Source organism: Rhinopithecus bieti, unplaced genomic scaffold, assembly GCF_001698545.2.
Source record: "Rhinopithecus bieti isolate Rb0 unplaced genomic scaffold, ASM169854v2 scaffold_28016, whole genome shotgun sequence".
In the NCBI taxonomy this organism is placed as follows: Eukaryota; Metazoa; Chordata; class Mammalia; order Primates; family Cercopithecidae; genus Rhinopithecus; species Rhinopithecus bieti.
Window position 1 is genome coordinate 298,477 of NW_016813202.1, and position 13,007 is coordinate 311,483.

Sequence of the window (13,007 nt, forward strand, 5' to 3'; positions counted from 1 at the left end):
TGATAGAGAATCACCTAAATATTTGAGCACTGTAGATGAAAGGTTTTGTAATCTATCAGTAATTCCCTGCCACACTTATCATTCACATGTCTGGGTGTTTTGCTTACCACATCTCCACTTTTCTTAATATGCCTGAAAGCTATGTGTGAATTGAATGACTAAGACTAACTCTAACAACTGTTTGGAAGCCTGTGGCAAAAATCAGTGGAATGAAATCGGTGCTATGGCGCATAATGGGATTAGGGAGTACCTGGTGAGGTGCAGTTGGTGCTCGGATTCGCCCAGCAGTTCTGTTAGTCTCAGGCACTCCTCTCTGGCCCGGGCTGCCTTCTGCTGCTCCTGTTCCAAGTGTTGTTTGCTTTCACCCAGTTCTATTCTCAATTTCTCTATTTCCTTAGGTAGAGAGAAGGGGGGAAAGCATCCATATAAAATACAGGCACTTGAATTCAAAATTAGCTCATTTTTAGTTTTTTGTCATGAATTTCAATGTGATAAAAAATTATTAGAAAATTTAGGCTAGCTTCCATTTTATGACAAAAGGAATTAGCACATCCAAAAATGCACATGAGTAAGATTTTATTTTGGATTGTAAAATGAAGTCTAATTTAAAACTGGAAATGATTAAATAGAAGCAGTCCAACTGGAAATTGCACTTTCACTCTAAGAGTTATTCCCTTTAAAAAGTAATATTTACTAAAATGTCACTACGTTTAAAATGTAACAATTTTTGTGTGAGATTCAATCAGACACCATGCAGTGATTTACATCAAGTATGTACTTTTTATTCTAAAAGATAAATTTATGCTTCATTGGGTGTTTTGAAACCAAATTAAGTAAAATAAATAATTTAAAGATTTTAGAAAAAAAATGTAGGGTAAAAAATTGCCATGATTATGATGTTGCAGTATTACTTGGAAAAATAATCCAGGAAAAAAAAACAGCAATATGAGAAATTTAAGCATTGAGAGTGAGTATGAGATTTCTGAGCTAAAATAATATTCCCATTTAAAATTTGTAATTTAAAAGTCAACAAGAACACTCTAAGACTAATAAAGATTGAAAATATATGAAGGTTTATTTTTTGGTTTTCAGGTGAAATTATCCTTATCCTTACTGAAACTCAAATATTTCAAAGCAAAAAATACCTTATATAGGCCATAATTTTAAATAATTTCTAGTTAAAGTAGAAATATTTATTTATCCAATAGAAACATCTGTAAAATTAAGTCAAAGAATAAATAGATGGAACCTTTAAAAATATTTAGCTATTAAAACAAGAAAAAAAAAGAAAGCAGAAATATTTTCAAATTCAGCAGAAAGCAGAACAATTTGATACAGAAAAAATGCAACCTCCTTTGGAAAACAAAATTATGTGTAAATAGAGGGATTTAAACTTATGTGTAAGTAGAGGGATTAAACTTAGTATTTAAATAAACTTCCAAATTTTTCTCAATATCTGAGCCTCAACTGCATTTAATACATCATGTAGATAAATTAAAATAAATCATTTACCTTTTTCTTGTATTCATAACAGTATAAATATTCAGCTTATCTCCATCAAAACCATACATTAACCAACAATATAATAACTTAGTACAGTTCTCAAATATTGGTTTATTTGAAAACCTATGAAATAATTGTATCATTTTCATTCAGTGTAGATTTTCTGTAGCTTTCAAATTGAAATACTAAGTTAAACTGACTTGTTTCTTTAAAATATTGTGTTATTAAAGTTAAACCCATATATTCCCAATTTCATAATTAAATATAATTAAAGAGATAAAAATAAATAAAGAGTATTAAATGTGTATTGTTTAACCTTTATAAAATTAACAAAAGCAAAGAACTACAGAATTGGAAAGATACGCTAACTTTAAAACTTCAAAAATTAATTCATTAATTTTCTTACACAGTCCTATATGCAAGAAACTATACTAAATAATATGATGAATTCAGAGTTCCCATCTCTAAACTCAGTAGTTAATAATTCATCTGGGTAAATGAGACATATATACACAAGAAGACTATCAAAATGCAAAGCATATAAAAACACCAACTGAGTTATAGAGAAAATTCATGCCTCAGTAGCCAGATGAGGGATATATTAGCATGAACAAGAAAAGTGAGAAAGAAGTGAGGGCACAAAAGCTCTGGAGTGATACTTTCGATCACATGAAAGCTCTTTAATTGTAGATTAATAACACTACCTTTTTCTTATAGATCATAGGGTGACATTAATGGTTTAAACAGGTATGCAATATGACAGAGGCTGAGCTTGAGAAAACTGGATCAATGTGTACAATCAATTTAAGGTGGCAAAGAATGGCAGAAGGAAGACCATGAAAAGATAATTGCAGTATTCCAGACATGAGGAGTGGAGGGACTTAAAACAGAAATACAAAGAGAACATGGTGATTTTATGGAAGTAAAAGGAGCGGAATCGGAAGACCAAAGATGACTCCAGAATTTTGAATTGAGAGAAGACAAAAGAATGACAGAAATAGAAAATGTACAAAATTCCAAATTTTTTTTAAAAGAAAAGATACAGTTTTTGTAAGCACTATGCAACAATAATAACGTATGTACCTTACACTGGTAATTAGATTTTAAGTATAAATTAGCTGCTTTCTTTTTCTCATGGAATAAAAAGTCAAGGGTTGCATTGCAAGACAGTCCAAACACAGAGGTAAAGAACATGGATCACAGATCAGGGCTCCAGACACAGCTCTGGTACTTTTCTGTGACCTTGGACAAGTCATTAGACTATTATATAGTTTCTTCCTTCCAAAATCGGAGAGATAACAAGCTCCTAAAGCTGTTGTGAAGATTAAATTAGGCTAGGAATTCTTAGCAGAGTGCGTAGCACACAGTAAAAGCTGAATAAAGGACAGCGAATATCATTATTACTGATTTTTCCCTCTGTCTTTCAAGAACAGAAAAGTGGTAAGAAAAAATGACCCACCTAAGAATATATGACTATCTCTAAAGAGTTCTCAATTCATAAAACTTCCCCCTTCTCAATAAAGCAGTATTTTGGTGAAAACTGAATAAAACTTCATCTATTGTAATTTCAAAATGTGAAATGCATTTTTGTTAGGAAGATGGAAAATTACTGCCTGCTTCTGATTATCCATGCCAGCGAAAGAGCTTATTGGTGCAGATAATCAAAATCAACAAATAATCTAACCAGCTGGACCAGGGCTCAACACTTACTCCCTGAGTCAGGAAAATCTGCCGTGGCACCAAGTCCAACCGTTAGAAGAGAAATCTCTTGCCAGAAATGCCATGCTCCCACTGGCAGGATAACCCTTTGCCTCACCCAACTAGGTCAGGGCTGCTTCCCTGGCTGTATATAGTAGCTTGGGGATGAAAGCCCAACAACAGCCATAGGCCAATCGTACATTACTCTCAAAGCACACTATTAACCTGCATGTCTACAGTGCAGTTCGATGTGGCCATCTTTTGGCTAACTGGGCAAAGGCAGGTCCAGCTAGCTTTACACCTTATCAAAAGATATCTTTCAAGTCATGACTATAACCACCAGAACAACTCAAAGCAGAAACTGTTAAAAGTGATCACTGCTAGAAAACAGTACTGGGGATCGAATTTGGAAAAGGGGAGACTTGATGCTGTTCATTTATATCCCTCCACACTGTAGGAAGTTTTTTTCTTAATCATGGGCATATGTAACTTTATTTTTATTGTTGATTCAATTTGCCCATCAAAGTAATGCACCTAATTTAAGTCACATAGTACTAAATGGCAAATAACAAGGAACGCAGAGCCCATGACCTACCTTCCCTATTTCAAACCTAATCTCCAATGGCACACACCATTAGCTCTTCTGATGTTTATCTTCATATTTTTAAAAGACAAACTTACATTGCTATTTCTTAAGTTTTCAATTTTAGACCTTTCTTATGGGAAGAAGGGTGACAATTTAGGTCTCGTACCCCCCACCCTACATACCCATCTCATGCTCCCATATAATGATTTTGGTTAAAGCATTAGTCAGTAGTTCATTTACATTATAATGATTATGAAAAATCTGCTCACTGCTGAGAAAAGCATTCTCTTGTTTAAATTAATTTTCTTACATATCATTTTATTATTTCTAGAATTAATTGCCTAGTTTTTTAATAGTTTGTTTTCTAGATAACTGACATTTTCCCCAAATATTCAAACATATCTGTTAAACAACCATCAATAGTATTTTTTCAAATAACCAAACATATTAGATAAAGTATAAGTTATTTTTTAAAAAATTTTCTGGATATATCCCTCTTGGCACCTTATGTATGGCCTGGTTGATCTCTATCTTGTGTCAAGCCTTCTCCATACTCTTTTAGAGTTCTTTGTTTTCTGGGTCGTAAGTCATCATGTTTCTCAATTTATTCCCTTTTTCGGTATGAAAGCCATCTCCAGGTACCTTTCATAAGAAAAGGTACACGAAAAACACAGTTTTGAGTATTCACACGCCAGAAAATGCTATTACTGTATGCATACATTTGATTGTTTGGCTGGGTATAAAACTCTATTTTGAAATTAGTTTTCATTCAGGATTTTTAATAACTATTTCACTGTCTTCTAGATCCTAATAGTACAACTGCAAAACCCTGTACTATTCTGATTCTTAGTACCTGGTCTATGATTTATATTTATATTTTTTTCTTTCTGGAAACTTTTACAGTCATCTCTTTTTCCTTGTCACATTTTGAAATTTTGCAATGCTGAATCCTGGAATGGAGCTCTTTTTCATTCTTGTGCAGAGTTTTCAGTGAGTCCTTTTCAATCTGAAGGCTTATTTTTTTTTCAGTTTGAGGATGTTTTCTTCTACTATTTTAAAATATTTTGATGCCATACACTTTGGCTCTAGGACATTAGTTGTTGGATTGATTATCTCATTTTCTTATATTTTCCATCTCTGTCTTCTGATTGTAACTTCTGAAAGATTTCTTTGACTGATGACACCTCATTTTGAATATTAAGAAAATTTTCTACTCCTTTTGTATTTCTATGAGCTATTTCTTGTTTTATTGACACTTTTGACATAGCATGCTAATTTTAATCTATGAATATAATATCTTACCTATTAGAATATACAGTATTTAAATGTTTTCCTTTCTCATTATATGTTGCCTCACTTTCCTCCAGGTTCCTTTCCTGTTTATCTGATTTGGACTCTCCATTATGTTGTAGGTTTTCCTCAAATACAGGGTAATACTTGGCTATCCTTTTATATTTAAGAATGAGACAATAAACGTGTGGGTTTAATAGTTTTGGGGTAATATGATAGTTTATTTAGACTGTTGTTCAGCAAATATTCACTCCCATCTCTCTTCCACTGAGAGTGGAATACATTACGTCTCCCCAGGGACTCTGGGCTTAGCCATATGATTTCATTTGGCCAGTGGAATTTGCATGGCTACAAGGTAAGCAAAAATCATAAATATGTTTACGTTTAGCTCATGTTCTGGTGATTAACTAAGAGAAGTGTATGCACTGGGTAGCCGCTGCCCCCTCAGCTTAGACCGCAGAAAGAATACATGGAGATCAGACCCAAATCCCAACCATAGCCCAGACAACGCACAACCCACAACCTGAAGCAGAAACACCCAGTCAAATAGAGCACAGATCAGCCAAATCTTACTTGACCTGCAGACTCATAAATATAAAGATACATGATTGTTGGTGCAAGCCACTGAGTTTTGTCAATATAAAATTATTACTTGAAAGGAATAAGGAGTGTTACAACTATACATCACCTTAGAATTTTATTTGATCTTTGAAACAATTGCATGAAACATACAGGGCAGGTATCTTTGTTTATACATATAAGAAATTTTGGGTCAAAGACATTGAAAATTGTCTAAAGCAGTACACCCAAGCCTTGAACCAGATCTTCTAACTTCACTGCCTTCACCACACCATACAATGACTTATGCAGTTGCTTTCAAACATTTTTTGGCCAAGATCCATAGTAAAAAATTCATTTTAAAATCACAATTCAGAGACATACACACATATAAATGTAAGAAGCATTTCATGAAACAATATGAACTCTTACGATGTGTTATGCACTCTGACATTTCCTATTCCATCTTATTTTATTCTACTTCTTTTATCTTATCTTACATATTTATTTGTGTTTTTTTTTTTGTTTGTTTTTTGTTTTTTGAGACACTCTGGCACCCAGGCTGGAGTGCAGTGGTGTGATCACAGCTCACTGCATCTGTGACCTCCTGGGCTAAAGTGATCCTCCCACCTCAGGCTCCCAAGTAGCTGGGACTACAGGCATGCATCACCATACCCAGACAGTCTTAAAAAAATTGTTAGTGGAGACAAAGTCTCGCTATATGGCCCAGGCTGGTTCAAACTCCTGAGTTCAAGCAATCCTCCCACCTCAGCCTCTCAAAGTGCTGGGATTATAGGCATTAGCCACTATGCCTGGCCAATTCCACTTCTTTAAAAAAAAATCTCCTGCTTCAATCTATAAAATTGATTTCACAATCCTACAATTTGAGAAGCATTCTATACTTCAGATAATTAAAATATATTTTTTACATAAATTAATAGAACCAAATAAAAGTTTCATTAAAAGAAATTCTACTATACATTTTCCTGATTTCCTAAGAAAAAATATCCAAAGAAATGAATGTAAAACCTATTTGAAACATTATACAACATCTTAATTCAAAAGGATAACTTTGCCTGGAAAGAAAAGAAGCATAAACTAAAATACCTCAATGGTAGTGATTTATTCCTGCTACTAAACATTATGTGACTTAAAAATTATTTTGCCATCTTTAATATAGGGTGACTTGTTTGTGTAAGAGAAGATGAGAATGGGGAAAAAAAAATTACAGTACAGTAAGAAGACTAGATCCAAAAATCCTCACAAGTTAAAAGAAGGAACTGGTAGATTTGAGGCTGACAAATTTTGACAATGTGAATCTATCACTCAGAAGCCAATGGATGAATTCAAAGAATATATTTCCAAAAGCAAGGCAGTACATAATACTAAATTTTGAAACATACAACCTATCACTTGGGAGAAAATAATCATTTATATAAAGTTCTGTGTGTGTAAAAAAAAGTACTCATTGGAAATTTAGTATTTACCAGTTCATACTTTTATTAACTTACAGATGTTAAGATTGATTTTGTCAAATCATTAGTAAATTTTTGTCTACAGCTGCACTAGCTAGCTTTGGCTATTTAAATTTAAGCTAATTAAAATAAAGAATTTAGTTCCTTACTTGCATTAATCACAGTATAAGTGCTTGGTATCCACATGGTGATTCCATGGCTACCATATTGGAAAGTGCGGGTTTAAAATATTTTCATCATCACAGAAAATTTTTTGGCATAGCACTGGTCTAGAATATAGCAAAATGTATTTCTAAGACTCATTTTCCAAGCTAGACACTTGGGGAACCAGCCTATGTGAACAAAAGGATATTATAAGTAGTAACTCATTTTGGAAACAGCCAAAAATGATTGTCCTCTTCACTGTGGCAGATGTAGAAGGTTGCTGATACCATTCTAGAAATCCTGTTCACGGTTACCATTGTTGATTGCACATAACACTGACTTAATGCTTTTATTATGGACTTAATAGTAACACTGATACCCGTTAACATTTTTGAGTGCTTACCATGTACCAGGCACTGTCTTAGCATTTTATATTTTAAAATTCCATTCTGTGTTCATGACAACCATATAAAAATAAGTATCCTATTCCTGTTTTACAGATGAGAAAACTGAAGCTCACAGATGTTAAGTAACTTACATAAGATTATACAGTGGCAGAGCTGAAATTCAAAACGGAGTTCGTCTGATTTCAAGTCCTATAATCTTTCTACTACACCATATTGTCTCCCTAAACAATCCTAGATCTAACAGAAAATAAAGAGGAAATTACACAGTCTGCCTTCTAAAACCTCTTGGCCTATAATGTGACATAGGTGGAAGACACAAATAGCACAGAGACAACAGGAGAAGATACAACTCAGAGGACATGGATCAAATATCATGCTACCAAACACAAGGATCTCAATGTGCAAAGCCCTGGGCCTGGTTCACTCTGAGGAAGCATTTCTCCTGGAGACTTTAGGGCTAGTGACTTGAAGACATCCTGAGGTTTGGATTTGTTTAGCCTCGGGTCCCACTGTCTACACCTTTTACAACATGATGAACTCCATGCCAGCCTAAGAATCAACATGCAACTTAACCCTTCAGTCTTGCCAACAAAATATGCAACATTTTTGTGGAACTTTTCAGTTTTCCAATTGCTTCCAATGTGGCTATTTAATCAATCCTTACTCTAAGCAAATATTCTTTAAGGAATTTTAAGAAACTTTTTTTTTCTTTGCATAATGTTAACAGAAGTAGCATCAACTGATCACTTAAATTCAGAAGCACTTCCTCAGAGCTAACGTAGCTCTCAGCCAAAACAAGTGTTCAAAACAGATGAAATGGAACTATGGCAGGAAAGAAGTGCCTTTCTAAAAGTATGTGTCTAAAGAAGAGAAGAATTTAAGACATCTGATATAAAGCTGACTGTATTACATTGTGACAATAAAGCAGACTTTTTGACTAAGCCAAGTTTACACCACTGTTCTGTCATGCCAGGAGATTCAGTGGCAAAAGAATCATTACAACTCTGCGGTCAGTTTACAAAAATGAGTTCAGGTGATAGCTCTACTTTTTTGGACAGGTTTAATAAAGATTTTATGTTTGCTAAAAGTGAAAAAAAAAAAAAACTTGCTTTGCATTCTTATGAATGTAAGTTTCTGATCATCATAGACAAAATATCAGGCCATTCATTAAATCTGCAATTTTTTTCTTTAAAATAATATAGGGCCTTTTTTGCCCCAATCCTATCATGCTTTTTCAGTGTTTTAAATGAGTAAAACATTAACAATGTTCAAGGTATTGTATGCTGACATATTTGCATACACAGATAGAGATCTTGACTTTTTATGTCTGCTGATGCTAGGAGCAGACATAAAAGTTGTAAAGGAACATTAAGATAGCACTGGATGAGGGAAAAATCTGAAATAAGATGTGATTGTTGGAAAGCTATAAAAGAGAGGTGATACATTTTTCAAATGATACATTGCAAAAGAGTTGTTAAGGTATTGTGAATATCGCCAAGAGTAACTGGGAGAGGTAGATTCAGATTACAGATTGAAATGGATAAAGACAACCCGAAATTGTGAGTTAAAAAGGGGTCAAGTGAAAGAAGACAATGTTGAAATAAATAGAAAAGTCTTAAAATAATGAAGGAGTCAAATATATAAATCTCCTAATTGTTGACCACACTAGTTATCAGCTGTCAATGGTGTGGAGTTTTAAAATTGTCTGACAATAAGTTTTGCATTGGTTCAATACCAGAAAATGTATCAAGAGCTGAACTGTAAAAGACAGCCATCAATTACAATGTTAAAGAACCTACCACTTCAGAAGCACACCTGTCCCTTGCCCACGTTGTACCCTTCATTTCTTACTTTTAAGGCTCCCTGTTTCTGCTCTTGAGTTTGATGCAAATGGCCCCCAAGAGATGCAATCTCTTATCACCCTGCTATGTGGTACATTTCATCCTTGTCTTCAAACATTATGATCATAAAATCAGAGGGTTCACAGTTACTGCAATAGGAACATGTAGTATAGCTGCAACATATAACAGAAAGAGATAAATGGAAGAAGTATGGGTGACTCCACCCACCATTCAACTCAATGAGTGAATGCCTCGGGGTGAGCATGAAGAGTGAGACATGAATCCACTGAGCCCTTGGTCGGTCACAGTACATGTGTACCTTTCATAGTATGACCATCTGACAACACTGTGTGGTAATTTCATCTACGAAACAGGTATATTTTTCATACAAAGCACAAACATTGCCAAACACAAGTCAACTTGTTTATCGACTCCCCATTTGATTAAATAGCAATCTATCCCAACAATGAAAGTAAAATGATATGGGTTAAAATCTTTGAGATAGAGTATGAATGTCTCCAATGTGGCAGGAATATAGGGCTCTAAATGCATATGAAATCAGTATAGACAAATCCATGTAGACTATTAAATTATGAGGAACGGATGAGATGTTTTAAAGTAATTTTGATCACATGCAATATTTAACCTTTTAGGTTGAACTTGGAACATAACCCCCTCCTGAAATGTCATGCCACTGCGATGAAATACACTGAGTTTATCTTACTAGTAGGATTTATTTCACTGGCTTCACAAATAATTTTTATTCTATGTTTATAAACATTCTGGAGATGGAAGGGACCCGTTATACCTTACTACACTTACTAGGAGAAATTCATTGTTTTTGCCTTCATTTGTGAAGATCTTAGATTTGTCCCTACAAATATCAAGGGTCTGATATCACTGTAAAGATTTTGAAAGCGGCTTCCTAATAGCGCTCTTCCCCCTCACTCAGCTGGGGCTGATTGTTTTAGTACCTGACTACTGCAGGACTACAATGTTTACTATATCTGTAGGAAAAACTTCCCAGGAGTGGTGCTCAATCACTTACAAATCCACCTAAAGGAAGTATCATCCAAGAGAATGTTTCTATGTTTTGTTCAGAGCTGCATCACAAGAGCTATGTTAATGAAGTTAATAAACTCAAAACATTTTGGATATTTGGCAGTTCCTTGTTTTGCAAAGCTGGTAATCCTATGGCATCTATTCTACTGCACACACTATAAAATGCTATATTGGGACATTTAAATATGATGGTCTTATAATGTTTGTGGAGAGAACATAACTAAAAAGACTAATGTAGACCTATATTCCTTTGCTTGGTATACATATAAAAGGAATCCTTTAATATGCTATGACCACCCAAATGTTATGATTTCTAAAGAAAGAAAGGCTCAAAAAAGTAACAGTTTGGCCCTTCTTTTCTTTTCTCTTCTTTTTCTTTTCTTTTGAGACAGGGTCTCATTGTCTTAGTGTCACCCAGGCTGGTGAGATTATAGCTCACTGCAGCCTCAACCTCCCCAGCTCAAGAGATTCTCGTGCCTCAGTCTCCCAAGTAGCTGGGACTATACGTGTGTGTCACCATGCCGGGCTAATTTTTGTATTTTTTTTTTGTAGAGATGGGGTTTTGTCATGTTGCCCAGGCTGGTCTTGAACTCCTGGGCTCAAGAGATCCTCCTGCCTTGACCTCCCAAAGTGTTGGGATTACAGGCATGAGCCAATGTGTCTAGCTGGCTTCTTATTTTCTAGAAGGAAATTATGTCAGCCATGTACTTGACATTCCAATTTAATGAAAGAAAAAATTATTTTCCACTTAAAATGTTAATATATAAGACTGATTTTATACACATGTATATTTACATATAATATTTAGATATATGCATCTATTTTAAGATATACATATATTATATTAATATTATATATAGATGCACATATTAAATATATGTAACATATTCAAGTTGACTTACAATGCTATTTAATAAAATAGCCCTTGGTATATTAGTAAACAAAAGTACCAGGAAGAAACTGAGACTCCTTCTTTTCTTCCCTGTGATCAAGCCACGATCCCTAGGTAGAAAAGCAGAAAGAGGGTGGCTGGTGAAGGCCATCCCATTGTTTCTGAGGTGTGAGTCACCAGTGCAAAGGTGCCTTTGACCTGTGTTTGTTAACAAATTGGCACAATTTTTTTAAATAGCAACTCTAAATTTACTTAATGTAAAGAAAAAATTACACCTAACCCTGACCCAATCCTTTTGAAAGCACTTCAGAAGGATTTTTTCTTGCTATACTAGTTGTATTCAAATGAAAAATAAACCTGGAGTTGTTTCTTTCAAAATGAACTGCAAAAAACAGGAGAACATCTTTCCTGGTGGGACATCTCCATATAGAAAAAGCAGTCTTTCCAATGGCCAATAAAACAAAAAATCTAAAAGTACAAAAGCTGGTAGATAAAGAATTACCAAAGAAAATAATCTTTAAACAGTTACCCAAAATGCAGGAAAACACATCATAGCATAATAAAAAGAATATTCATTACAGTTATTGACTTTTATTACCATTTGAAAATAGTTTTTTTTGCCAACTGTGAAAATCATCCAAAGCAAAAATAAAATATAATAAAATAATTCCAGTTTAGGAAAGCAAACTGTTAATTTATTCCCTTAAACTATTCCTTCCCAAGCTCTCAATTCAATACAATAAAATATTTCTGAGCACATCACTATGTGCCTGCCTATGTGTCCAATGTCCAGACATTTTAAATATATATATATATAATATATATATATAAATATATATATATGAATCCAGATGGCCAGATAATTTTATAGATATCTACATATACATATATGCACACACATATACACACTATATATACTATATATGAATAATATCCAAGCTATTTCACTCTTCACTTTATTTTCTTTCATAACTATTAAAATATTAATTGATTCCCTATCATTTTGACAAAAAGAAGTGCAAGTCCAATGATATATCTAAGTTACATCATTTCCTCCTCAAGTTTACAATCATCTGGGCTACAGTAAATAACAGAAATTCTTATATTACTCTCATTTAGTTTTCATAAAAATTTACAGCAGGAAATTATAAGTATTAATATTAGGGCTTCAGGATTCATATTAAGTGAAGTCCAAACATCATTTTCACATTATGTTGTTATATTTTGGGCTAATTATATTCACTTATGTCTAAACATTAAAGCTATTAATTACTCAATAGAATAATTGCATTGAAATTATATTGAAATATAAGATTAAAAACACTTGGTCACATCGCCCACTACTAATTACAGTGGTGTAGCTCCTGCACCATTCCCTATGTGTAGAAATGTGGCTAAACACAAGCAAAAAGCAAGACTAAATATACAAACCACACTAAAGCAATTTTAATAAATAAGAGAATGACAGGCACTTTCAAATAAGACAAAGATGCTTTCACTATCTATAAAAGTAAAATAAACTTAAATGAACTGAAAATATTGCTATTAGTA

At 33.7% G+C, this 13,007-nt stretch overlaps 1 protein-coding gene across 1 annotated transcript in view; it reads right to left on the reverse strand.

Annotated features, from left to right (window-relative positions):
• SDCCAG8 (SHH signaling and ciliogenesis regulator SDCCAG8) overlaps positions 1-13,007 on the reverse strand; it is a 253,839-nt gene that overhangs the window by 131,001 nt on the left and 109,831 nt on the right. Inside the window, 1 exon segment of the mRNA XM_017847791.1 lies at positions 251-393. Within this exon segment, the coding sequence (XP_017703280.1) occupies positions 251-393 (143 nt within the window).